Source organism: Budorcas taxicolor, chromosome 2 (genome assembly GCF_023091745.1).
Source record: "Budorcas taxicolor isolate Tak-1 chromosome 2, Takin1.1, whole genome shotgun sequence".
Classification (NCBI taxonomy): domain Eukaryota; kingdom Metazoa; phylum Chordata; class Mammalia; order Artiodactyla; family Bovidae; genus Budorcas; species Budorcas taxicolor.
Genome location: NC_068911.1, coordinates 142,417,430 through 142,442,719, shown reverse-complemented (window position 1 = coordinate 142,442,719; position 25,290 = coordinate 142,417,430). Strand labels below are relative to the sequence as shown.

At 37.1% G+C, this 25,290-nt stretch overlaps 1 protein-coding gene across 1 annotated transcript in view; it reads left to right on the top strand.

The window, feature by feature from the left end:
• Positions 1-10,260: 10,260 nt before the first annotated feature.
• Positions 10,261-25,290, top strand: part of KANSL1L (KAT8 regulatory NSL complex subunit 1 like) — a 110,623-nt gene continuing 95,593 nt past the window's right edge. Inside the window, exon 1 of the mRNA XM_052664366.1 lies at positions 10,261-11,348. Coding sequence (XP_052520326.1) covers positions 10,261-11,348 — 1,088 coding nt within the window. The remainder of the gene's footprint in view (positions 11,349-25,290) is intronic.

Sequence of the window (25,290 nt, the reverse complement as noted above, 5' to 3'; positions counted from 1 at the left end):
TACATTTAGGTCTGTCCATTCTGATGTATGTGACTGTTTTTGTATAAGGTATGAGGTATAGGTTAAGGCTCAGAATTTTGCAGATGAGGAGCTTATTGTTCCAGAGCATTTATTTAAAAACCATCTTTCTGCATTGAAGTGCAAATACATCTTTGGCAGAAATCAATTGACTGTATACCTGTGGGTCTATTTAACAGCTCTCTATTTTTTCCCATTGATCTGTGTCCATTTTTGGTGAATTCATGCTTATTTTGACCAAAGTAAATAGATAGGCATTATGAGTCCTTTAACTTCATTCTTGTTTTGGCTATTCTAGTTCCTTTCTGTTTCCATACAAAATTTTAAAAATTTGTTGATTGTTTACTTTTGGCTGCATGGGATGTTGCTACACAGTGGCTTTTCTTGTTGGATGGGCTCAGGGGCTCTAGGCATGTGAACTTCAGCATTTGCAGCACACAAGCTGAGTAGCTGTGGCTCATGGGCTTAGTTGCTCTGTAGTATGTGGAATCTTTCTGAACCAGGGCTCAAACCTGTGTCTCCTGCATTGGCAAGCAGACTCCTTACCACTGGACCATCTGGGAAATGCTCCATACAAATTTTTGAATCAGCTTACTGATATTAACAAAATTCCTTCCAAGATTTTGACTGGGATTGTGTTAAATCTATATATCAGTTTAAGGAGAATTAACATTGCAACAATATTGAATAATTAATCCATGAGCAATTTTGTTGTTCACATGCTAAGTTGTGTCTGACATGGACCCCATGGACTGCAGCACACTGCAGACTTCCCCATCCTTCACTCTCTCCCGGAGTTTGCTCAAACTCATGTCCATTGAATCGGTGATGCCATCTCATCCTCTGTCATCCTGATCTCCTCCTGCCCACAGTCTGTCTCAGCATCTGGGTCTTTTCCAACAAATTGTCTCTTCTCATCAGATGACCAAAGTATTGGAGCTTCAGCATCAATCCTTCCAATGAATATTCAGGGTTGATTTCCTTTAGGATTGACTGGTTTGATCTCCTTGCTGTCCAGGGGATTCTCAAGAGTCTTTTCCAGCACCACAATAAGAAAGCATCAATTCTTCAGTGCTCAGTGTTCTTTATTTTCCAGTTTTCACATCCATACATAACTACTGGAAAAACTATAGCTTTGACTATATGTACCTTTGTCAGCAAAGTGATGTCTCTCCTTTTTAATACACTGTCTAGGTTTATCATAGCTTCTGTTCCAAGAAGCAAACGTCTGAATTTCATGGCTGAAGTCACCATCTGCAGTGATTTTGGAGCCCAAGAAAATAAAGTCTGTCCCTATTTCCATTGTTTTCCCATCTACTTGCCATGAAGTGATGGGACTGGATGCTGTGATCTTAGTTTTTTGAGTTTTAAGCCAGCTTTTCACTCTCCTCTTTCACCCTCATCAAGAGGTTCTTATTTCTTCTTCACTTTCTGCCATTAGAGTGGTATCATCTGCATATCTGAGGTTATTGATATTTCTCCTGCCAGTCTCCATTCCAGCTTGTGATTCATCCAGCCCAGCGTTTCACATGATATACTCTGTGTGGTGGTGGTTTTTTCTAGTGTGTAGATCCTGACATTTTTTGTTAGATTGACACCTCAGTATTTAATATTTTTAAACTATTGAAATTAATACTGTTTTAAAATTTTCTATTTCTGTTTTTTTTTTTTTTTCATTTCCAGTATTTAGAAATACAAGTGATTTGTGTGTCTTGACTTTTTTATCTGCTACCTTGGTAAGCGCATTAGATCTAGGAGCTTTTTAATAGATCCCTTTAGGGCTTTCCAGGTGGCTCAGTGGTAAAGAATCCACCTGCAAATCAGGAGACAGAGGTCAAGAAGAAGGTCCGCCTGCAAATCAGGAGACAGAGGTCAAGAAGAAGAAGGTCCCTGGGTCAAGAAGATTCCCTGTAGAAGGAAATGGCAACCCACTCCAGTACTCTTGCTTGGGAAATCCCATGAACAGAGGAGCCTGGTGGGGTTATGGTTCATAGAGTTGCAAAGAGTTGGACACAACTGAGTGAGTGATCATGTGTGCATGGAATTTTCTATGTAGAAAATCATGTCATCAATGAGTAGACGCAGTTTTACTTTCCAGATATATGTGACTCTTGTTTCTTTTCCTTCATCTGTCCCACTAATTAGGACCTCCAATGTGATGATGAATAGGAGTAATGAGAACAGACACCTTGCCTCATTCCCAGTCTTAACAATTAAAGTATTCAATCTTTCATCATAACCATGAAGTTGTCGCTAGGCTTTTGTGTAATGTTTCTTGTCAGGTTAAGCAGTTTCCCTCTTTTTTCTGGTTTGCTGAGTTTTTTTTCCTGATTATGAACAGACACTGCTGCTACTGCTGCTGCTGCTGCTGCTAAATCGCGTCAGTCGTGTCCGACTCTGTGCGACCCCATAGACGGAAGCCCAACAGGCTCCTCTGTCCCTGGGATTCTCCAGGCAAAAATACTGGAGTGGGTTGCAATTTCCTTCTCCAATCGTGAAAGTGAAAAGTGAAAGTGAAGTTACTCAGTCATGTCTGACTCTTAGCAACCCCATGGACTGCAGCCAACCAGGCTCCTCCGTCCATGGGATTTTCCAGGCGAGAGTACTGGAGTGGATTGCCATTGCCTTCTCTGATGAACAGACACTAGATTTTGTCAAATGCTTTTAATTCTTTTCTTTAGTCTTTTGATATGGTAGATTTCAATGATTAATTTTATTTTAAAAATGATAACTGAAATAGATGCTGTTACTACATAAGTTCTGGAATACCTTTAAAAATTATGACTGTTTATTCAGCCAACAAATATCTGACAATTATTATGTACCAGACATTGTTTTAAGTGCTGCAGATTAGAACATTGAACAAAACTGAGTTCTTCCCTTGAATTATATTATTTCCTAGAATGTAATATAGTGTCAGGTTCTGATATTAGTGTTCTGAGGCTCAATGTAACAGTGTAGGGGAATGGAGAATCATGAAATGAGGTGCTAGGGCTATTTTAAATAAGTAGTTAAGGTAGGACTCTCTGAGGAGGTGACTTTAGAGCAGAAACATGAATGAAGTGAGGGAGCCAGCTATCTTATATGTGGAAAATTGTTCCAGACTGAGAGAATGGCAAATATGAAGTCTCTGAAGCAAGGACTTGTTTGGTGTGTTTCAAGAATAGCACAGAGGCCAGTGTTTATGGAATGTAGCAACCTGTGGAGAAAGTTACTAGGAGGCGAAGTAGTCAGGGACTTGATAGTGAAGAACTTTGTAGGCCATAATAAGAACAAGTTTGGATTTTAAGTGTAATGGCAACCACTTTTTTTTTTTTTACCAAATATTTATTATTTGCTATATCTCAGATACTTTTGCATGTTGAAAACAGAGTAGTTAACAAAATAGTGAAAAGTTCAAGCAGTTGAAATGTTAGTAATAAGTGTAGTTGCTTATGTCATGTGGAGGTAGTTAGAAGTGGTAGAGTTTAGAATGCTCAGTTAGTAAACATTAGGCATAATGATTATATGTTTAATTAAAAAGTTGGAATAAATGGATTTATGTCTTACACTAAAACTACATGAACATAGTTTAACCTTTTTAAATTATAGGACACAGACATTTTTGTGAAGTTCTTTGGTTGCAAAGTAGAGAGACTTTCAGGCTAGGGTTTTGGTGTTTTGTTTTTGTTTTATTAATAAGGATTCACTTGAGGATAGAATACAGAAAAACTTAATGGAAATACTAGAACAGGAACTGTGATATGGCTGATATGGCTAGACCTTCCAGAGTCCAAAATCCCCAAATCTTTAAACCCCAGTGCATTAATTACATATTGCTTAGTAGCACGCCAAAGAGATGGAGCCAAAACAAAAACAACACCCAGTTGTGGATGTGACTGGTGATGGAAGCAAGTTCTGATGCTGTAAAGAGCAATATTGCATAGGAACCCAGAATGTTAGGTCCACGAATCAAGGCAAATTGGAAATGGTCAAACGGGAGATAGCAAGAGCGAATGTCGACATTTTAGGAATCAGTGAACTAAAATGGACTGGAATGGGTGAATTTAACTCAGATGACCATTATATCTACTACTGTGGGCAAGAATCCCTTAGAAGATATGGAGTAGCCATCATAGTCAACAAAAGGGTCCAAAATGCAGTACTTGGATGCAATCTCAAAAACGACAGTATGATCTCTGTTCATTTCCAAGGCAAACCATTCAAAATCATGGTAATCCAAGTCTATGCCTGGACCGGTAATATTGAAGAAACTGAAGTTGAAAGGTTCTATGAAGACCTACAAGACCTTCTAGAACTAACACCCAAAAAGATGTCCTTTTCATTATAGGGGACTGGAATGCAAAAGTAGGAAGTCAAGAAACACCTGGAGTAACAGTCAAATTTGGCCTTGGAGTACAGAATGAAGCAGGGCAAAGACTAATAGAGTTTTGCCAAGAGAATACACTGGTCATAGCAAGCACCCTCTTCCAACAACACAAGAGAAGACTCTACACATGGACATCACCAGACAGTCAACACTGAAATCAGATTGATTATATTCTTTGCAGCCAAAGATGGAGAAGCTCTATAGAGTCAGCAAAAACAAGACTGGGAGCTGACTGTGGCTCAGATCATGAACTCCTTATTGCCAAATTCAGAATTAAGTTGAAGAAAGTAGGGTAAACCACTAAACCATTCTGGTATGACCTAAATCAAACCCCTAATGATTATACAGTGGAAGTGAGAAATAGATTTAAGGGACTAGATCTGATAGAGTGCCTGATGAACTATGGATAGAGTGTCATGACATTGTACAGGAGACAGGGATCAAGACCATCTCCAAGAAAAATAAAAGCAAAAAAGCAAAATGGCTGTCTGAGGCGGCCTTACAAATAGCTGTGAAAAGAAGAGAAGCCAAAAGCAAAGGAGAAAAGGAAAGATACACCCATTTGAATGCAGAGTTCAAAAGAATAGCCAGGAGAGATAAGAAAGCCTTCCTCAGTGATCAATGAAAAGAAATAGAGGAAAACAATATAATGGGAAAATTAGAGATCTCTTCAAAAAATTAGAGATACCAAGGAAACATTTCATGCACAGATAGGCTCAATAAAGGGCAGAAATGGTATGGACCTAACAGAAGAAGAAGATATGAAGAAGCGGTGGCAAGAATACACAGAAGAACTGCACAAAAAAGATCTTCATGACTCAGATAATCACGATGGTGTGATCACTCACCTAGAGTCTGACATCCTGGAATGTGAAGTCAAGTGGGCCTTAGGAAGCCTCACTATGAACAAAGCTAGTGGAGGTGATGGAATTCCAGTAGAGCTATTTCAAATCCTAAAAGATGATGCTGTGAAAGTGCTGCACTCAATATGCCAGCAAATTTGGCCACAAGACGGTAAAAGGTCAGTTTTCATTCCAATCCCAAAGAAAGGCAATGCCAAAGAATGCTCAAACTACCACACAGTTGCACTCATCTCAGACGCTAGCAAAGTAATGCATAAAATTCTCCAAACCAGGCTTAAGCAATTCGTGTTCTATGAATTTCCAGATGTTCAAGCTGGATTTAGAAAAGGTAGAAGAACCAGAGATCAAATTGCCAACATCCTCTGAATCATCAAAAAAGCAAGAGAGCTCCAGAAATGCATGTATTTCTGCTTTATTGACTATGCCAAAGCCTTTGACTGTGTGGATCACGCTAAATTGGAAAATTCTGAAAGAGATGAGAATATCAGACCACCTGACCTACCTCTTGAGAAATCTGTATGCAGGTCAGGAAGCAACGGTTAGAACTGGATATGGAACAACAGACTGGTTCCAAATAGGAAAAGGAGTACATCAAGGCTGTATTTTGTCACTGTGCTTATTTAACTTATATGCAGAGTACATCATGAGAAATGCCAGGCTGGATGAAGCACAAGCTGGAATCAAGATTGCCGGGAGAAGTATCAGTAACATATCGATGACACCACCCTTATGGCAGAAAGTGGAGAACTAAAGAGCCTCTTGATGAAAGTGAAAGAGGAGAATGAAAAAGTTGGCTTAAAGCTTAACATTCAGAAAACAAAGATCATGGCCTCTGGTCCCATCACTTCATGGCCAATAGATGGAGAAACAGTGGAAACAGTGGCTGACTTTATTTTTGTGGGTCCAAAATCACTGCAGATGGTGACTGTAGCCATGAAATTAAAAGATGCTTACTCCTTGGAAGGAAAGTCATAACCAACCTAGATAGCATATTAAAAAGCAGAGACATTTCTTTGCCAACAAAGTTCCATTAGTTAAGGTTATGGTTTTTCCAGTGGTCATTTATGGATGTGAGAGCTGGACTATGAAGAAATCTGAGTGCCAAAGAATTGATGCTTTTGAAGTGTGGTGTTGGAGAAGACTCTTGAGAGTCCCTGGGACTTCAAGGAGATCCAGCCAGTCCATCCTAAAGGAAATCAGTCTTGAATATTCATTGGAAGGACATGTTGAAGCTGAAACTCCAATAGTTTGGCCACCTGATGCAAAGAACTGACTCTTTTGAAAGACCCTGTTGCTGGGAAAGATTGAAGTCAGGAGGAGAAGGGGACAACAGAGGATGAGATGGTTGGATGGCATCACCAACTCAATGGACATGAGTTTGAGTAAACTCCGGGAGTTGGTGATGGACAGGGAGGCCTGGCATGCTGCAGTCCATGGGATCGCAAAGAGTTGGATACGATTGAGCGACTGAACTAATGTAGCACATAGCATGTAACATTAATCCATAATTTTATGGTTTAAAACATCTATTTCATAGTTTCTGTGGGTCAAGAATCTAGGCTTGGCTTCGCTGAGTGCCTCTAGCTCGAAGTTTCTCACAAGGCTGCTGTCAAGGTGTTAGCGCTACAGGCATCTGAAGGCTGGAATGAGGATGGATCTGCTTCTCAGATCAGGGCATGACTGTTGACAGGCTTTAGGTCATTGTGGTCTATTGGCTGAAGTCAGTAGTTCTTTGCCATGAGAGTCTTTCAGCTCACAGCATGGCAGTTGATATTCTTTAGTGAGTGAGGGGGTGATGAGATGGAAGCCATGGTCTCTTGTAACCTAATTTTAAAAGTGGCATCCCATGATCTCTTTTACATTCTATTTGCTAGAAAAGAATGTCACTAAATCCAGTCCACACTGAAGTCAATAAATCCACTCCACACTCAAGAAGAAAGGATTACACAAAGACATGAATACCAGGAAACTGGGATTGTTAAGATCATTTTAGAAGCTGCCTAATATACCAAGTAAGCCCTAGAGATCTTACGAGTTTTTTGTGTATATGCTTTATTCTGGTTCTCTAAGATAAATGTTTCTCAGCCACTCTCAATGTCCACATTTCTTTGTTTTCTCTTTTTTCTATCAACTCTAGTTCTTATCTAATAATCTGTGTATCTCTTTCTGCTTAGTTTTAGTTTTCCCTTATCTCTGGTTTATCCAGGGCATAAGAAATCCACTGCTTCTCATTATTTCACCCCTGTTCCTGCTGCCCTCCACTTTGATTACATACTTCACACCCTTTTCAAATTTCTAAGGAGAAAATGTGGGTAAGTAGGGGATAGAGTATAGTATCTTTTGAGTATAACTACCTCAGAGAGAACTATGATTAGGGCAGTTTCCCTCAGAGAGCAATATAGTTATCTACACACAATTGTTGATATGTATAAATTAGAAGTTATGGTCATTGCATTAAGTGATAGATTGAATCTTAAAAAAAAATTTCCCAGTGCTAGCTTTTTAAATATTTTCCTGTTTTTCATAAAAGTGCAAAATATATTTTTCGAAAGAAAACCCAATATCTGGTTATTTTTTTCCTATTTGTTTTGCATTTTTAAAAATTGAAAATCTTTTATAAATAGTTGGATGGCATCTTTTGAGACATATAAAAGTATATAAATTTTGATACAAAATTATACAGAAATCTCTTTATTTTTTGAGACATTGAACAGTAAAATATAAAAAAGGCAAATATTTTTATCTGAGTATTAACAACCATTAACATTTGTTCATTTTTCATTGAATCTTTTTCCCCTAAGTAATAAAATACTATAGTTAAAATTCAACAAAAATAGTTAGTTCTGTTTCATGCAACTTACCTGACTACTGTTACAGCTTTGGTGAGTATTTTTCCAGTTCCTCTTTTGTTCTTGTAAACATTTAAACACACACTTATATACATAAATATGGTATGGTTTTGTGTTTGTATTTTATTTATATGGTACCGTAGCATGGGCTTCTCTCATAGCTCAGTCGATAAAGAACCTGCCTGCAATGCAAGAGACTTGGGTTCAATCCCTGGGTCGGGAAGATCCCCCTGGAGAAGGAAATGGCAACCACTCCAGTATTCTTGCCTGAAGAATCCCATGGACAGAGGAGCCCATGGGCTACAGTCCATTGGCTCACAAAGAGTTGGACACAACTGAGTGATTAAACCACCACCACTGCACCACAGTATATATATTCTGCACCATTTTTTAAAAAGTTATTTTGTTTTTGAGGTTTGTCCATATTGATGCATATAGATCTAGGTCATTCACTCTTTAACCACTATCTGGCATTCCGTCATGTTTAATATCCATTCTCTTACTGTTAAGATATGTAGGTCACTTTGAAGGAGTGGTTTTCTCATACAAACACTGATCTCTTGTGTACCTTTCCACATTATTGTCAAATTAGCATCAAATTATCGTTCAGATAGACGTGAGAAGTCTTATTTACCCACATTCCCATGGTAAGTGATATTTTCAGACTTAAAACTCTCTTTTCAATTTGATTAGAAAACTCATCTCTTGCCTTATTAACCCACATTTCCTTTATTACCGTTACAATTGAGTATATGTTTAATGACCATTTGGACGTCATCATCTCTGAAGTATCTGACTGTTGTAACTTTTGCTCATTTCTAGGAGTTCTTTATATATTCTGGATACTAATCCTTTGTTGATATATGTTGCAAATATCTTCTTCTAGTCTGTCACTTTTAACCCTGTGTATAAGTTTTTATTCTAATTTCATAGACATTTTGTCCCTTTTTTTTCCTTTTGATAATTCTTGTTAGTCTTTGCAAAGAATATGATTTTGGTTTTGTGTTTTTAAACAAGAATGAAGGATCTAGAGTTACAGCTAAGTCCGGGGACTTAGCTTATGTGAATTTGGCTATTTAAATGGCTACTAACTGTCATGTGCTTTGAGACAGAAATTATAGTGTTATAGTTCCAAAGTATCTTCGAAAATGTGTGATTGTTAATGATATAAAATGTTTTCACTAACTCTTAAATCTTCATAATTTTTAATAGTACTAAATTACCTTTTTTATGTCAGAATATGTAATTTTATACTTTTTCCTTTGATAAAATAATATGAAATTTGTTTGATTATGGGATTAATCTTTAGTGTCATCTGTTATATTCCCCACTATGTTTTCAGGCAGGAGTAAGAACTTCTATAATGATAACTGATGAATATCCATTTGTGAAAAGAAAATAATGATTGCAGAGTTTTTTTAGAAAAAAAATGTTCACATTGTGGATCAGGCTAGTTTTCAGTACCACATTATTTTTTAGCACCTGTGAAATAATATACTTTTTTTGTTTTTTTGGCTGTGCCACGAGGCTTGCAGGATCTTAATTCCCTGAGCAGAGACTGAACCCAGGCCCTGGCAGTGAAAACACCAAGTTCTAACCACTGGACCACCAGGGAATTTCCAGTTATATACTTTTTTGTTTGTAGTTCAGTTCTGTGTTTTAGTTATTAGTACTGTTCAAATTGTGAAGTTTAAATTGAGAAATGAAAATTTTGAGCGGTTACATTTTATAAAAATTATATTTTTGTTTGGAAATGTGGGATCAAGTCACATTTTCAAGTATGAATCCCAGGATGGATTTTTTTTTTCTTTTGACTATCATAATCATTGTCAAAAAACAGAACTCTTGAGATATAATTGCATTCACAAATATTTGTCTTTTATGTGCTAGGTACAAAACATCTCTCATTGAAGTTTTGGGTAGTAGGCCTATAATTAGAGTGAAGAAGAATCCTTATTAAATTCCTTATGAACTAGCAAAGAGCAGAGATAATGTTAGGAGTTGGCAAATTAAGGGAGAGTTTGGTTCCATTCACTTTTTAACCAGAGACATTGAAAGTGTTGCCCTTGGTAACAGTATAAGCATAAAACTTCTTTCTTGATATTTGATCTTTTATTTTTACATTATTTTAGGTTTCCAGTAATTATCTGCAGGATTCGCCATGACCCCGGCTCTGAGGGAGGCAGCAACAAAGGGTATCTGCTTTTCATCTTTACCGAGTACCATGGAATCAGACAAGATGCTGTGCATGGAAAGTCCAAGAACTGTAGATGAAAAGCTAAAAGGAGACACTTTCTCTCAGATGCTGGGATTTCCAACTCCTGAACCTACTCTTAACACTAATTTTGTGAATTTAAAACATTTTGGCTCCCCTCAGTCTTCAAAACATTACCAGACAGTTCTTTTAATGAGTTCTAACACTACGTTAAATAAATACAATGAGAATTATAAACAAAAGAAATTAGGGGAACCCAGCTGCAATAAGCTGAAAAACATACTGTGTAATGGCGGCAATATTCAGCTCAGTAAAATTTGTCATTCTCATTCTGAAGAGTTCATCAAAAAGGAACGTCTGTCAGATACCACAAGCCCATGCGTGGCAGATGTACAAATTATTTTGGATTCAAATGTAACCAAAGACACTAATGTAGATAAAGTACAACTGAAAAACTGTAAATGGTACCAAAAGAATGCACTTTTGGATAAAGTTAGTGGTGGTGAGATTAAAAAGGGTTTATTGCACCGTGCTCAAAACAAAATTGGACCTGACCACTCGTATGTGCCTATTAGCTCCTCAGCTGCTGAAAAGGAGGAGGAAGTGAATGCTCGTTTACTTCAGTGTGTAAGTAAACAGAAAATTTTACTTAGCCAGGCTAGAAGAACTCAGAAACATTTGCAGATGCTCCTGGCAAAGCATGTTGTTAAGCACTATGGTCAACAAATGAAATTTTCTATGAAACATCAGTTCCCCAAAGTAAAGATTTTTCATGAACCTACCACAATTTTGGATAACAGTTTACCTAAATGCACTGAAATTAAGCCAGACATCAACATATTGACTGCAGAGACTAAATTGTGGAATGACACAAAAAATGGCTTTGCACGGTGTACAGCTGCAGAAATCCAAAGATTTGCACTGTCTGCCACAGGGCTGTTGTCTCATGTTGAAGAGGGTCTGGATTCTGATGCAACTGATAGCAGCTCTGATGACGATTTGGATGAATATACCGTTAGAAAAAATGTATCAGTGTAAGTGCAAAATTATTATTAGACCTTTTACTGTTCTGTTTATAGCAGCAACTTTTTCTTGATTTCAAGATATGTTAAAAGGAAAGCAATTTTCTAAAATCTTAATGCCATAAACTCTAAGTTATAAAACTTTGGTGAACTTTAAAAATGTTTCATTTGTTAAAAATGACTGTGTGAATATATACATACTATTTAAAAATAAGTTACCCAATTGCTCGATCTAGGAAAAACCCTTATAGGAATAATGAAAAATAATTAACTGTAAGTATGTGTTTTTTCTGTTCTTCAATGGAATAGGATATGGACAGCTCTTAAAATTTTGCTCAAGTAACCTAGCCAGAATGTATGGTTCAAAACACTTAAAGTCAGCATAGGGACCCTCATTGGCTTCAGGAGTCAGTTGGTAGTACATATAAGCTGACCTGCTACTTAGAAAAAAATTTAGCTATTTACAGACTCATATTCACAGCTGTCCGGAGAAGGCAATGGCACCCCACTCCAGGACTCTTGCCTGGAAAATCCCATGGACGGAGGAGCCTGGTAGGCTGCAGTCCATGGGGTCGCTGAGGGTTGGACACAACTGAGCGACTTCACTTTCACTTTTCACTTTCCTGCATTGGAGAAGGAAATGGCAGCCCACTCCAGTGTTCTTGCCCGGAGAATCTCAGGGACGGGGGAGCCTGGTGGGGTGCCGTCTATGGGGTTGCACAGAGTTGGACACGACTGAAGTGACTTAGCAGCAGCATTCACAGCTGTCAGTTCTGGTCTTGGCCAGCTTAGTCAATTTTTGCTCGATTAATATAATCGAAATTATAATGTCATCTATTAGATACCTATTCAATGCTTCTTATTTGCTGGACCCTAGTTTGTAGGCAAAATATTCACAGCTTCTACCCTCTTGGGAATCTGCCACAAAGAGTGGTATCTAGATATTTTATGAAACAAAACAAGCTTAAAGAAAAGTAGTTTTACTCATCATACTATTTCAGTACTCCAGAACAGGTCTGGTAGTTTCTGGGATGATGGAAATGTTTTATATCTGTGTATCCAGTAGCAACTAGCCCCCTGTGGCTATTGTGTACTTGAAATGTGGCCAGTACAACTGAAGAACTGAATTTTTAATTTTATTCAATTTGGTTTAGTTTTATTTTAAACAGCTAGATGTAGTTTTTAATCTAGCTTTCATAGAACCTGTTAATGTCCCTAAATTGATGCAAAATACTGTGTGGTATTTGGGGAGGAAGAAGTTCATCATTTTTATCAAATTCTCAAAGATAAATAAGGATTATTAGAGAATTAGAAGCTGAATACATTAATGTGTGTGTGCGTGTGTGTGTGTGTGTGTGTGCACGCGCACACGCTAGTCGCTCAGTTGTGTCCGACTCTTCGCGACCCCATGGACTGTAACCCTTCAGGCTCCTCTGTCTATGGGATTTTCCAGGCAAGAATACTGGAGTGGGTTGCCATTTCCTTCTCCAGGGGGTCTTCCTAACTCAGAGATTGAACCTAGGTCTCCCGTATTGCAGGCAGATTTTTTACTATCTGAGCTACCAGGGGAGCAAATACATTAATCTTTACTAGTAAATAGAAAGTCAATGTATTAATTTTTCTAGCTAAGAGTAAAATATTAAACAGTGACCATTCTAGGCTTTTGGTGTTCTGTTTTCATGATATTTGAAAAGTATTTGAAAGTGAGAGCTAATAGTTATTGAGGACATGTTTTTTTTAACTGGCATTGTACTATTTACTTTACATTTGACATATTATTTAATCCTTTCAACAACCATGGGAGGTAATTTTTGTTATCTTTATTTCACTTAATAAATGACTTGCCTATGGTAAAAAAACCAATTATGATGGAGCTAGGCTTCTCCCATGTATATGAAACTTTAAACCGCTGGACTTTCTATTGAACCATGCAGCTTTGTCAACATTATATCAGTGATGCTTATATTATTAAGCACACTTGTTCTGAAGAAAGCCCAGAAATTTATCAGATTTTCTGTTTATAATGCTTTTGAACTAGTTCAGTTTAATATTTAGTAGGTAAATGTAGATTATTTACTATTTTTGTTTTTAATGTTTAGTAGGTAAATGTAGATTATTTACTTTTTGTGTTTTTAATATTTAGTAGGTAAATGTAGATTATTTACTTTTTTGTTGTTAGAGGTAATGGGCAGGATTTTTTACTATTTAAATATAATTGATATACAATATTATGTTAGTTTCAGGTATGTTGTGTAGTGATTTGACATTTACATACATTTTAAAGTGATCATCACAAAGTCTAGCAACCGTCTGTCCATATATGAAGTTATTACAATATTACCAACCATATTCCTTATGTAGTACATCTCCATGCCTTATTTATTGTAGAAACGGAGGTTAATCCCCTTCACTTCTTTACCCCACCACCCCACACCCTGCCGTTCTAGATTCCATATGGTATTTGCCTGACTGAAGTCATATGATATTTGCCTGACTTACATATAATTCCCTCTAGATTTATCCATATTGTTGCATAGGGCAAGATTTAATTTTTTATGGCTGAATGATATACCATTGCGTTTGTGTGTGTATAAACCAACTTCTTTCCCCATTCACTTATGGCTAGATACTTAGGTTGCTTCCATACCTTGGCTATTGTAAACAATGCTTCAGTGAACATATGAGTGCCTATCTTTTGGAGTTAGTGTTTTGTTTTCTTTGGATAAATACCATGAAATGGATTACTGGATCATATAGTAGTACTATTTTTAATTTTTTGAGAAACCTCCATACTGTTTTTCATAGTGGTTGCACTAATTTACATTCTTACCAACAGTGCACAGGGGTCCTTTTTCTTTGTATGCTGCCAGCACTTGTTATTTCTTATCTTTTTGATAATAACCATTCTAATGATGGAGATCAGTCCTGGGTGTTTTTTGGAAGGAATGATGCTAAAGCTGAAACTCCAGTACTTTGGCCACCTCATGCGAAGAGTTGACTCATTAGAAAAGACTCTGATGCTGGGAGGGATTGGGGGCAGGGAGGAGAAGGGGATGACAGAGGATGAGATGGCTGGATGGCATCACGGACTCGATGGACGTGAGTCTGATTGAACTCTGGGAGTTGGCAGTGGACAGGGAGGCCTGGCTTGCTGCGATTCATGGGGTTGCAAAGAGTCGGACATGACTGAGCGACTGAACTGAACTGAATGGTGTGAGGTGATAGCTCATGGTGGTTTTGATTTGCAGATCTCTGACTTGCAGTGATGTTGAGCTCTTTTTCATGTACCTGTTGGCCATCTGTGTCTATTTTGGAAAAATGTCTATTTAGATCCTCTGCTTAATTTTTAGTCAAGTTTTTTGTTTTTGATGTTGAGTTGTATGAGTTCTTTGTATATTTTGCGTATTAACCCTTCATCAGCCATATCATTTACAAATATGTTTCCCCATTCAATATTCAGCCTTTTGATGTTTTGGTAGTTTCCTTTGCTAAACAACTTAATTTTAAGCAACTTAAGGCAAGTACTACTATTTTCTGTCATTGTATACCCAGTTCCTAGCATTGTTGACTTTTCAGTAGTTTTTGGTGTTTGTTGAGTGAATTAATGAATTTTTCTGTATTTGTATATGTAGTTGTAAAGCTATAAAAATTGAGGTTGGCAATCTGTAAAATTTCTCTGTTTTTTATCTTTTCTCCTTCCATTCTGAAGTTTATCTTTACTTGATTTTTCCTCCTTTTTTGCTTGGTCTGTAGTAACAAGTCACAAGATATATTTTATACAGTTTAGAACCAGCATAAGTGTGTGTTGAATGAATAAATGAAATATGCCAAAATGTGGACATTTAAATGTCATTATTGGGGGCAGGAGGAGAAGGGGACGACAGAGGATGAGATGGCTGGATGACATCACCGACTCGATGGACATGAGTTTGAGTGAACTCCGGGAGTTGGTGATGGACAGGGAGGCCTGGAGTGCTGTGATTCATGGGGTCGCAGAGTCGGACACGACTGAGTGACTGAACTGAACTGAACTGATTCTAATATATAACATTTTAATTTTGATAAGTAAAATTGATAAAATGTATTATATTTTCTTAAAATCTTAAATTATATAAGTGTCTTATTTGTTTTTGTTTTTTAGTTTATAGTGTGTATAAGAAAAACAAATTCCTTTACTCCATCACTGTCATCAGGAAATTTACCTGTGAAGAAATATGATTGTTTTAGGAAATTGGAAAGTACTCATATTGCCCATTACCAGTTATTTTAAATATATATAGTTCATAATGACATTACTGATATACTTTAATAAGACTAGTGTGCACTGAACACTTTTTTAGAGTTAAGTTTACTTTGAAAATCAAGATAGCAGGACTTCTTCGTAGGTTTGAGATATAATCCTATTTGAATGGAATCCCCCGCTCCATGTTCTGTTCCTTTGTGGAAGGAGCACGAGTTCTGGATATACTGTGTTATAATCATGGCTTGCTCTGTGACTCTGAGCAATGGTTAGATTATCCTTAACCCACTGAATCAGATTCCTTTTGTTTTGGTGTACATTAAAGAGTTTTGGAGATGATCAGATGAAATAATAACGTACCTATATGTAATAACGCACTGATTTGACAGCCAATATAGTGTCTTGTTAAGCGATTTATAGTTTTGGAAAACTGGAGCTTAATATCCCATGGGAAACTTGGGGAAACAGAGTAAAATACACACCTAAGTTAACCATTTGAGAGGCAAAGAAGCTGGAGTATTTATTTGTACATGAAATGCCATCAGTTATTGAGTTAAGACTCTTCCTATTTGTGTTAATTCCAATTCCTTGGCAGTTCTGTTCTGAGAAAGCCTTTAAAGAAATGCAGGTGCTGACATTTGGAAGTCAGATCTGTGTGTGTGAATTGCTGAGTTGTTAAGGTATATGTGTGGGTCACAGACAGAATCTGCTACAATTATGTTAGCTCTTATCTGGTGGTAAGGGCTTAGAGTTCTGGCTTTTTGTTTGCCCTCTGGTAAACAATGGTTATTTACTTTCTTCCAAGATGGATGTGGGAAAACTCTTAGATTTTTAACACGAACATGTTTTGATCCTCCAAGCTTGTAAGAAAAAAGGAAGAAACATGGTTGCTTGTCTTATTTGAGAAAATCTGCCAATATTTTTCAAATCATTCAACCATCTTTGATGTTGGGAGAAAAATCTCTTCATTTTTCCAACTTTGTTTCCATATACTGAAATTTTCTTTGAGTTGTTTACTTCAGTATGTAAATTGGCTCTCTTGATAAGGAAATTCTTTTAAACAAAATCAGATATTCACTAAGAAATAAAGGAGTATTGTTGATGCTTGCTTAAGAGCTGTGAGGTTGACTCCAGATTGAAAGGAAAAAGCAAAGTAGTTTCTTATAGACCCGCAGAAATTGAATACTCAGTTTTCTAAACACTTCCTATTTTGCCAGTAGAAAGGAAAAAATTCAGGTGATGAATGCTCCTTCGAGGAATCTGATAAATAGGAGTATGAACTCAGTGTGACATTCAGAGAGTAAAGAGATGAGTAATACTATATTAATAAATTGCCAATAAGAGTATTTAAAGTTTGTATAATATCACGTTGACAAATTACTTTTGTATTTATCACCTTTTAAATTCTCTGTACTTCATAAATAGATGGGGGAAGTCTGATTCTTTTTTGTTTTATTTTACTTTTATGGGAAACAGAAAAAGTTGAATGGAAGACAGTCCTAGAGAAATTGCACTGATATTTGAGTGACAGCTTATGATGAAAGGGAAGTAAAGAGCAGAAATTTAAAAATGTAATTGTGAAACATCATTAGTTACAAAATGGTAAAATAGTTTGTATTGTGGTATAGCACATTGTTGAGGAAAGTAAAACTTCAGTTAAAATAAGCTCATTGGTTTGTATTATTTTTTTAACTAATAAAATCTATTTTCAAGTAGTGTTAGGTTCACAGCAATATTGAGCAGAAAGCACAGAGAGTTCTGTATACTCCCTTCCCTCTCCACACATACAGCTTCCTCTCAGATTGACATCCCCCACTGCAGTGGTACTATGTGTTTCAATTGACATTCCCCACCATAGCGGTACTATTTGTTTCAGTCAGTGAACCTCCAAAGACACATCACTATTGCCCAAAGTCCACAGTTTAACATAGGATTTACCCTTGGTGGTGTACATTCTATGGGTTTGGAAAAATTGTTAATGATATATATCCATCACTGTAGTATGACACAGAACGGTTTCACTACCCTCATAAATCCTCTTTGTTCTGCCTGTTCATCCTTTCTTCCTTCATAACCCCTGACAACCACTAATCTTACTGCCTCCGTAGTTTTGCGTTTTTTAGAAAGTCATATAGTCAGAATGATGCAGTGTGTAGCCTTTGCAGATTGGCTTCTTAGTACTAGGCACTTAAGTTTTTCCTGTATTTTCCTGGCTTGATATCTCATTTCTTTCTAGCACTGAATAATATTCCACTGTCTGCATATAACCGCAGTTTATTTAATCCATTCACTTGTTGAAAGATGTCTCGGTTGCTTCTAGGTTTTGGAAGTTATGAATAAAGCTGCTATAAACATCTGCATGCTGGTATTTGTGTGGACATACATTTTCAATTCATTTGGGTAGATGCCAAGGAGTCCAATCTCTGGATTATATGGTAAGAGTATGTTTAGTTTTGTAAACAAACTGCCAAACTGTTTGCCAAAGTAGCTCTAATACTTTGCATTCCAGCCACAATGAATGAGAATTCCTATTGCTCCACATCTTTGCCAGCATTTGATGTTGTCAGTGTTTTGGATATTGGCTATTGTAATAGATGTGTAGTGGTATATTATTGTTGTTTTAATTAGTAATTCCCAAGTGACATAGGATGTTGAATATATTTTCATATGCCTACTTATATATATCTTTGGTGAGGTGTCTATTCAAGTCTTTTGCCTACTTTTTAACTGGATTGACTTTTATGAGTTCTTCATATGTTTCAGATAACAGTCCTTTATTATAGATGTCTTTTGCAAGTGTTTTCTTCCAGTCTATGGCTTATTTTCTCATTCTCTTTCAAGTGTCTTTTACAGAGGAGTTTTTAACTTTAATGAAGTCTGGCTTATCAACTGGAGAAGGAAATGGCAACCCACTCCAGTGTTCTTGCCTAGAGAATCCCAGGGATGGCGGAGCCTGGTGGGCTGCCGTCTGTGGGGTTGCACAGAGTCGGACACGGCTGAAGCGACTTAGCAGCAGCAGCAGCAGCACCTTATCAATTATTTCTTTCATGGATCATGCCTTTGATGTTGTGTCTAAAGTGTCATCACCATATGCAAAGTCATCTAGGTTTTCCCCTATGTTATCTTCTTGGAATTTTATAGTTTGTGTTTTATATTTAGGTCTGTGATCAATTTTGAGTTAATTCTTGGAAAGAGTATAAGGTGCATGTCTAGATTCATTTTTTTTTATGTGAAATGTCTAGGTTTTCCAACACTATATATTAAAAAGTTTGCCCTTTCTCTGCTATGTTGCCTTCACTTCCTGTCAAAGATCAGTTGACTGTATTTATGTGAATTTGGGGGCTCTGTATCAGGTTCTGTTAATCTATTTATCTATTCTTTTGCCAATACCACATTTACTGTAGCTTATGTTAAGTCTTGAATATGGATTATTTCAGTCCTCTGACTTCGCTCTTCTCCTTTAATATTGTGTTGGCTATCTTGGGTCTTTTGCCTCTCCATATAAACTTGAGAATCATTTTACTGATTTCCACAAAACAGGTTGCTGGGATTTTGATTAGGATTGCATGGAATCTATAGAGCAAGTTGGGAAAAACTGGCATATTAACAATATTGATTCTTCATTTCATTGAATATGGAATATCTCTCTAGTTTTTTAGTTCTTTTTTGGTATCTTTAGTCATAGTTTTGTTGTATTTCCTCATGTTGATCATATATATTTTTTGTAAGATTTATACCTGAGAACGCACTGGTCATAGCAAACACCCTCTTCCAACAAAACAAGAGAAGACTCTACACATTGACATCACCAGATGGCGAACACCGAAATCAGATTGGTTATATTCTTTGCAGCCAGAGATGGAGAAGCTCTATACAGTCAGCAAAAACAAGACCAGGAACTGACTATGGCTCAGATCATGAAAGCCTTATTGCCAAATTCGGACTTAAATTGAAGAAAGTAGGGAAAACCACTACACCATTCAGGTATGACCTAAATAAAATCCCTTATGATTATACAGTGGAAGTGAGAAATAAATTTAAGGGACTAGATCTGATAGACAGAGTGCATGATGAACTATGGATGGAAGTTTGTGACATTGTACAGGAGACAGGGAGTAAGACCATCCCCAAGAAAACAGATGGAAAAAAGCTAAATGGCTGTCTGAGGAGGCCTTACAAATAGCTGTGAAAAGAAGAGAAGCCAAAGCAAAGGAGAAAAGGAAAGATATACCCGTTTGAATGCAGAGATCCAAAGAATAGCAAGGAGAGATAAGAAAGCCTTCCTCAGTGATCAGTGCAAAGAAATAGAGGAAAACAATAGGAAAGACTAGAGATCTCTTCAAGAAAATTAGAGATACCAAGGGAACATTTCATGTACAGATGGGCTCAATAAAGGACAGAAATGGTATGGACCTACAGAAGAAGAAGATATTAAGAAGAGGTGGCAAGAATACACAGAAGAACTACGGAAAAAAGATCTTCATGACCCAGATAATCATGATGGTGTGATCGCTCACCTAGAGCCAGATATACTGTAAGGTGAAGTCAAATAGGAAGCATCACTATGAACAAAGCTAGTGGAGGTGATGGAATGCCAGTTGAGCTATTTCAAATCCTAAAAGATGATGCTGTGAAAGTGCTGCACCCAATATGCCAGCAAATTTGGAACACTCAGCAGTGGCCACAGGACTGGAAAAGGTCAGTTTTCATTCCAATCCCAAAGAAAGGCAATGCCAAAGAATGCTCAAACTACCACACAGTTGCACTCATCTCACATGCTAGTAAAGTAATGCTCGAAATTCTCCAGCCAGGCTTCAGCAATACGTGAACTGTGAACTTCCAGATTTTCAAGCTGGATTTAGAAAAGGCAGAAAAACCAGAGATCAAATTGCCAACATTCACTGGATCATCAAAAAAGCAAGAGAGTTCCAGAAAAACATCTATTTCTGCTTTATTGACTATGCCAAAGCCTTTGACTGTGTGGATCACAGTAAGCTGTGGAAAATTCTGAAAGAGATGGGAATACAAGACCACCTGACCTGCCTCTTGAGAAACCTATATGCAGGTCAGGAAGCAACAGTTAGAACTGGACATGGAACAACAGGCTGGTTCCAAATAGGAAAAGGAGTACATCAAGGCTGTATATTGTCACCCTGCCCATATAACTTATATGCAGAGTACACCATGAGAAACACTGGGCTGGATGAAGCACAAGCTGGAATCAAGATTGTCAGGAGAAATATCAATAACCTCAGATATGCAGATGACACCACCCTTATGGCAGAAAGCAAAGAAGAACTGAAGATCTTCTTGATGAAAGTGAAAGAGGAAAGTTAAAAAGTTGGCTTAAAGCTCAACATTCAGAAAATGAAGATCATGGCATCCGGTCCCATCACTTCATGGGAAATAGATGGGGAAACAGTGGAAAAGTTGGCTGAGTATTTTTTTGGGCTCCGAAATCACTGCAGATGGTGACTGCAGCCATGAGATTAAAAGACGCTTGCTCCTTGGAAGGAAAGTTATGACCAACCTAGATAGTATATTCAAAAGCAGAGACATTACTTTGCCAACAAAGGTCTGTCTAGTCAAGGCTATGGTTTTTTTTTCCAGTAGTCATGTATGGATGTGAGAGTTGGACCATAAAGAAAGCTGAGCACCGAAGAATTGATGCTTTTGAACTGTGATGTTGGCGATAACTCTTGAGAGTCTCTTGGACTGCAAGGAGAGCCACCCAGTCTATTCTAAAGAAGATCAGTCCTGAGTATTCATTGGAAGGACTGATGTTGAAGCTAGAACTCCAATACTTAGGCCACCTGATGCGAAAAGCTGACTCATTTGAAAAGACCCTGATGCTGGGAAATATTGAAGGCAGGAGGAGAAGGGGATGACAGAGGATAAGATGGTTGGATGCCATCACCAACTCAATGGACATGAGTTTGGATAAACTCCGGGAGTTGGTGATGGACAGGGAGGCCTGGCATGCTGCAAGCCATGGGGTCACAAAGAGTCGGACATGACTGAACAACTGAACTGAACTGAACTGAACTGTTTTCATTTTTGGAGGTGCTAATGTAAATAGTAATGTGTTTTTAATTCAAATTCTGCCTCTTCTTTGCTAGTGTATGAGATAGCAATTGACTTTTTTATATCAACTTTGTATCCTGCAACCTTGTTATAATTGCTTATTAGTTGTAGGCTTTTAAAACATGATTCTTTTGGATTTTTCCCATAAATAACCATGTCATCTGTGAACAGAGAGTTTTATTTCTTCCTTACAAACCTATGTATCTTTTATTTCCTTATTTTATTGCATTAGCTATAATTTCCAGTACCTAGTGTTGAGAAGGAGAGATGAGGGAATATCTTATCTTGTTCCAGAAATTAATGGTAAAGGTTCTGCTGTCTTACAGTTGTATGATGTAGCTGTAGGTTTTTGGTAGACAATTTTAATCAAGAGAAGAAATTCCCTCTATTCCTAGTTTACTTTGAGTTTTCGTTGTATGTGTTGTACTTTCTGAAATGCTATTTGTGCAACTATTGGTACATTCGTGTGATTGTTTTCTTTTTGATGTGATATAATGATGTGATAATGGTATGACCATGTAATGCCTGTTGATGTGATGGATCACATTAATTGATTTTGAATGTTGAGCCAGTTTTGCATACTGGAATAAATCCCACTTGGTTATGGTATTTAAGTCTTTTTATACATTGTTAAATTCAATTTACTAATTTTTGAGGTTCTTTGTGTCTGTTTTCATGAGATTGTAGACATCTTGTAATAGCTTTATCTGGTTTTAGGGTATTGCTGTCTTCATAGGTGAGTTAGGAAATAGTTCCTCTGCTTCTATTTTCTGAAAGAATTTCTAGAGAATTGGTAAAATTTCTGCCTTAAATTTTTGATAGAAATTGTCAGTGAACTTATTTGAACCTGGCGGTTTCTGCTTTGGGCAGTTATTAATTATTGATTTAATTTCTTTAACAGATACAGTCCCATTCTGACTGTTCATTTCTTCTTTTTGCAATTTGGCAGATTGTACTTTTCAAGGAATTGGCCCATTTTCTCTAGGTTATCAAATTAATGGACTTAGATTTTGTGTTTTCAGTCTCATTTGATTTCTGCTCTGATTTTTATTATTCCTTGTACTTACTTTGGATTTAATTTGCTCTTCTATTTCTGATTTCCTGAAGATTTCTCTTATTTTCCAATATATGAATTTAATGCTGTAAATTCTCTTTTTCTCTTATGCTATTCACTGTAAGCAGTTTCCACTGTATCCCACAACTTTTTTGCTTTTCTTTAATTTTTATTTGTTTTTAATTACAAAAGTGATAATATCCCACAAATTTTGATGACTTGTATTTGCATATTCATTTTGTTCATAGCATTTTAAAATTTCTAATGAGGTTTCTTCTTTGTTTACATGTTAATTAGAAGTGTGTTGTTTAATCTCCAAGTATTTTGAGATTTTCCCGTTAACCTTTCTGTTAATGATTTCTAATTTAATTCCTTTGTGGCCTAAGAGCAAACGTTATATAAGTTCTGTTTTTTTAGACTTGTTAAAGTGTGTTTTATGACCCAGAATGTGATCTCTTTTGGTGAATATTTAATGTTATCTTGAGAAGAATGTGTAATCTGCTGTTGTTGGATGAAGTAGGATATAGATGTCAATTATATCCAGCTATTAATAATTACTGGTGCTGTTGAGTTCACCTCTGTCTTTACTGATTTTCTGCCTGTTGAATCTGTGCATTTCTGATAGAGGGAATGTTAAAGTCTCTGATTATAGTAGTGGATTTATCTATTTCTTCTTGCAATCGTCTGTCAGTTTTGCCTCACACAGTTTGATGTGAGTTTGTTGTTCTTGTTTTGTTGTTAGCATTGAATACACATTTAAGATTGTTACCTTCTCAAAGTATTATTATTATCTAATACCCCTCTTTATTCATGATAACATTCTTGCTGTGAAGTCTGTCCTGTCTGAAATTAACGTAGCTACTCCCACTTTCTTTTTTTTATATATTTATGATATTTACTTATTTTGGCTGCACTGGGTCTTTGTTGCTGCCGTTGGGCATTCCTCTAGTTGCCGTGAGCGAGGGTTACTGTCTGGTTGTGGTGCATGGGTTTCTCATTGTGGTGGCTTCTCTTGTAGAGAGCAAGCTCAGTAGTTGTGGCCCAGGGACTTAGTTGCCCTGCAGCATATGAGATCTTCTTGGAACAAGGATCAAACCTTTGTCCCCTACATTGGCAGGCAGACTCCCAACCACTGAACCACCAAGGAAGTCCCTCCAACCTTCTTTTGTTTAGTGTTAGCATAGCCTAACTTTATCTCTTCAGTTTAGGTTTTTTTTTTTTTTTTTTTTTTTTTTAGTATAGCAGTTATTTATTAGTGAGATTAGTGGTTATGATTCTCCCTTTGACCTATTAGCCTTCCACACACACACACACACACACACACACACACACACAGACAAAAACATTTTTTAAAAATTGAAGTGTAGTTAATTTACAATGTTGTGTTACTTTCAAGTGTGCATATATATGTCAAGTGTGTATATGTATATATATATATATCGAAGTGAAGTCGCTCAGTCGTGTCTGATTCTTTGCAACCCTGTGGACGGGAGCCTAACAAGCTCCTCCGTCCATAGAGTTTTCCAGGCAAGAGTACTGGAGTAGGTTGCCATTTCCTCCTCCAGAGGATCTTCCCAACCCGGGATCGAACCCAGGTCTCCCACATTGTAGGCCTATGCTTTACCGTCTGAGCCACCAGGGAAGTCTATATATATATAAAAGATTATGTTCCATTATAGGTTGTTATATAGGTATGTTATAGATTGTACCTTGAAAGGTATAATCTGCCAAATTGCAAACAAGAAGGAATAAGCAATCTTAATAGGGCTGTTTATATATTGTTAATTTAAGATACTGAATATAGTTCCCTGTGCTATGCAGTAGGTCCTTGTTGTTTACCCATGCGGCTGCAGAGTCAAACACAACTGAGCAACTGAACTGAGTGTATATATGTTCACCCCAAACTCCCAGTTATCTCCCTGCCCCACTGCTATTCCATTTGGCAACCACAAAATTGTTTTCTGTGACTATAAGTCTATTTCTGTTTTTGTAAATAAGTTCATTTGTATTGTATTTTCAGTTCAGTTCAGTTCAGTCACTCAGAGTCGTGTCCGACTCCTTGCAACCCCATGAATCGCAGCATGCCAGGCCGCCCTGTTGTTCCACATATAAGGGATATCCCATGATATTTGTCTTGCTTTGCCTGACTTCACTTAATATGATAATCTCTAGGTCCATCCTTGTTGTTGCAGATGGCATTATTTTATTCTTTTTTATGATTGGGTAATATTCTGTTGTTTGTGTGTATGTATAGGTGTGTGTGTGCGGGGGGGGTCTTATTTATTCATTAATCTGTTGATGTTACTTCCGTATCTTGGCTATTTTAAATAGTGCTGCTATGAATACTGGGTGTATATATCTTTTCAAATGAAAGTTTTCTCTGCATATATGCCCAGGAGTGAAACTGCAGGAACAAATGGTAGCTCTGTTTTGAGTTTTTAAGGATCTTACATACTGTCCTCCATAGTGACTGCCCCAATTTATATTCCCACCAACCATGTAGAAGACTTCCTGGTTCTCCACACCTGCTCCAGTGTTTATTATTCATAGACTTTTTAATGATGCCCATTCTGATT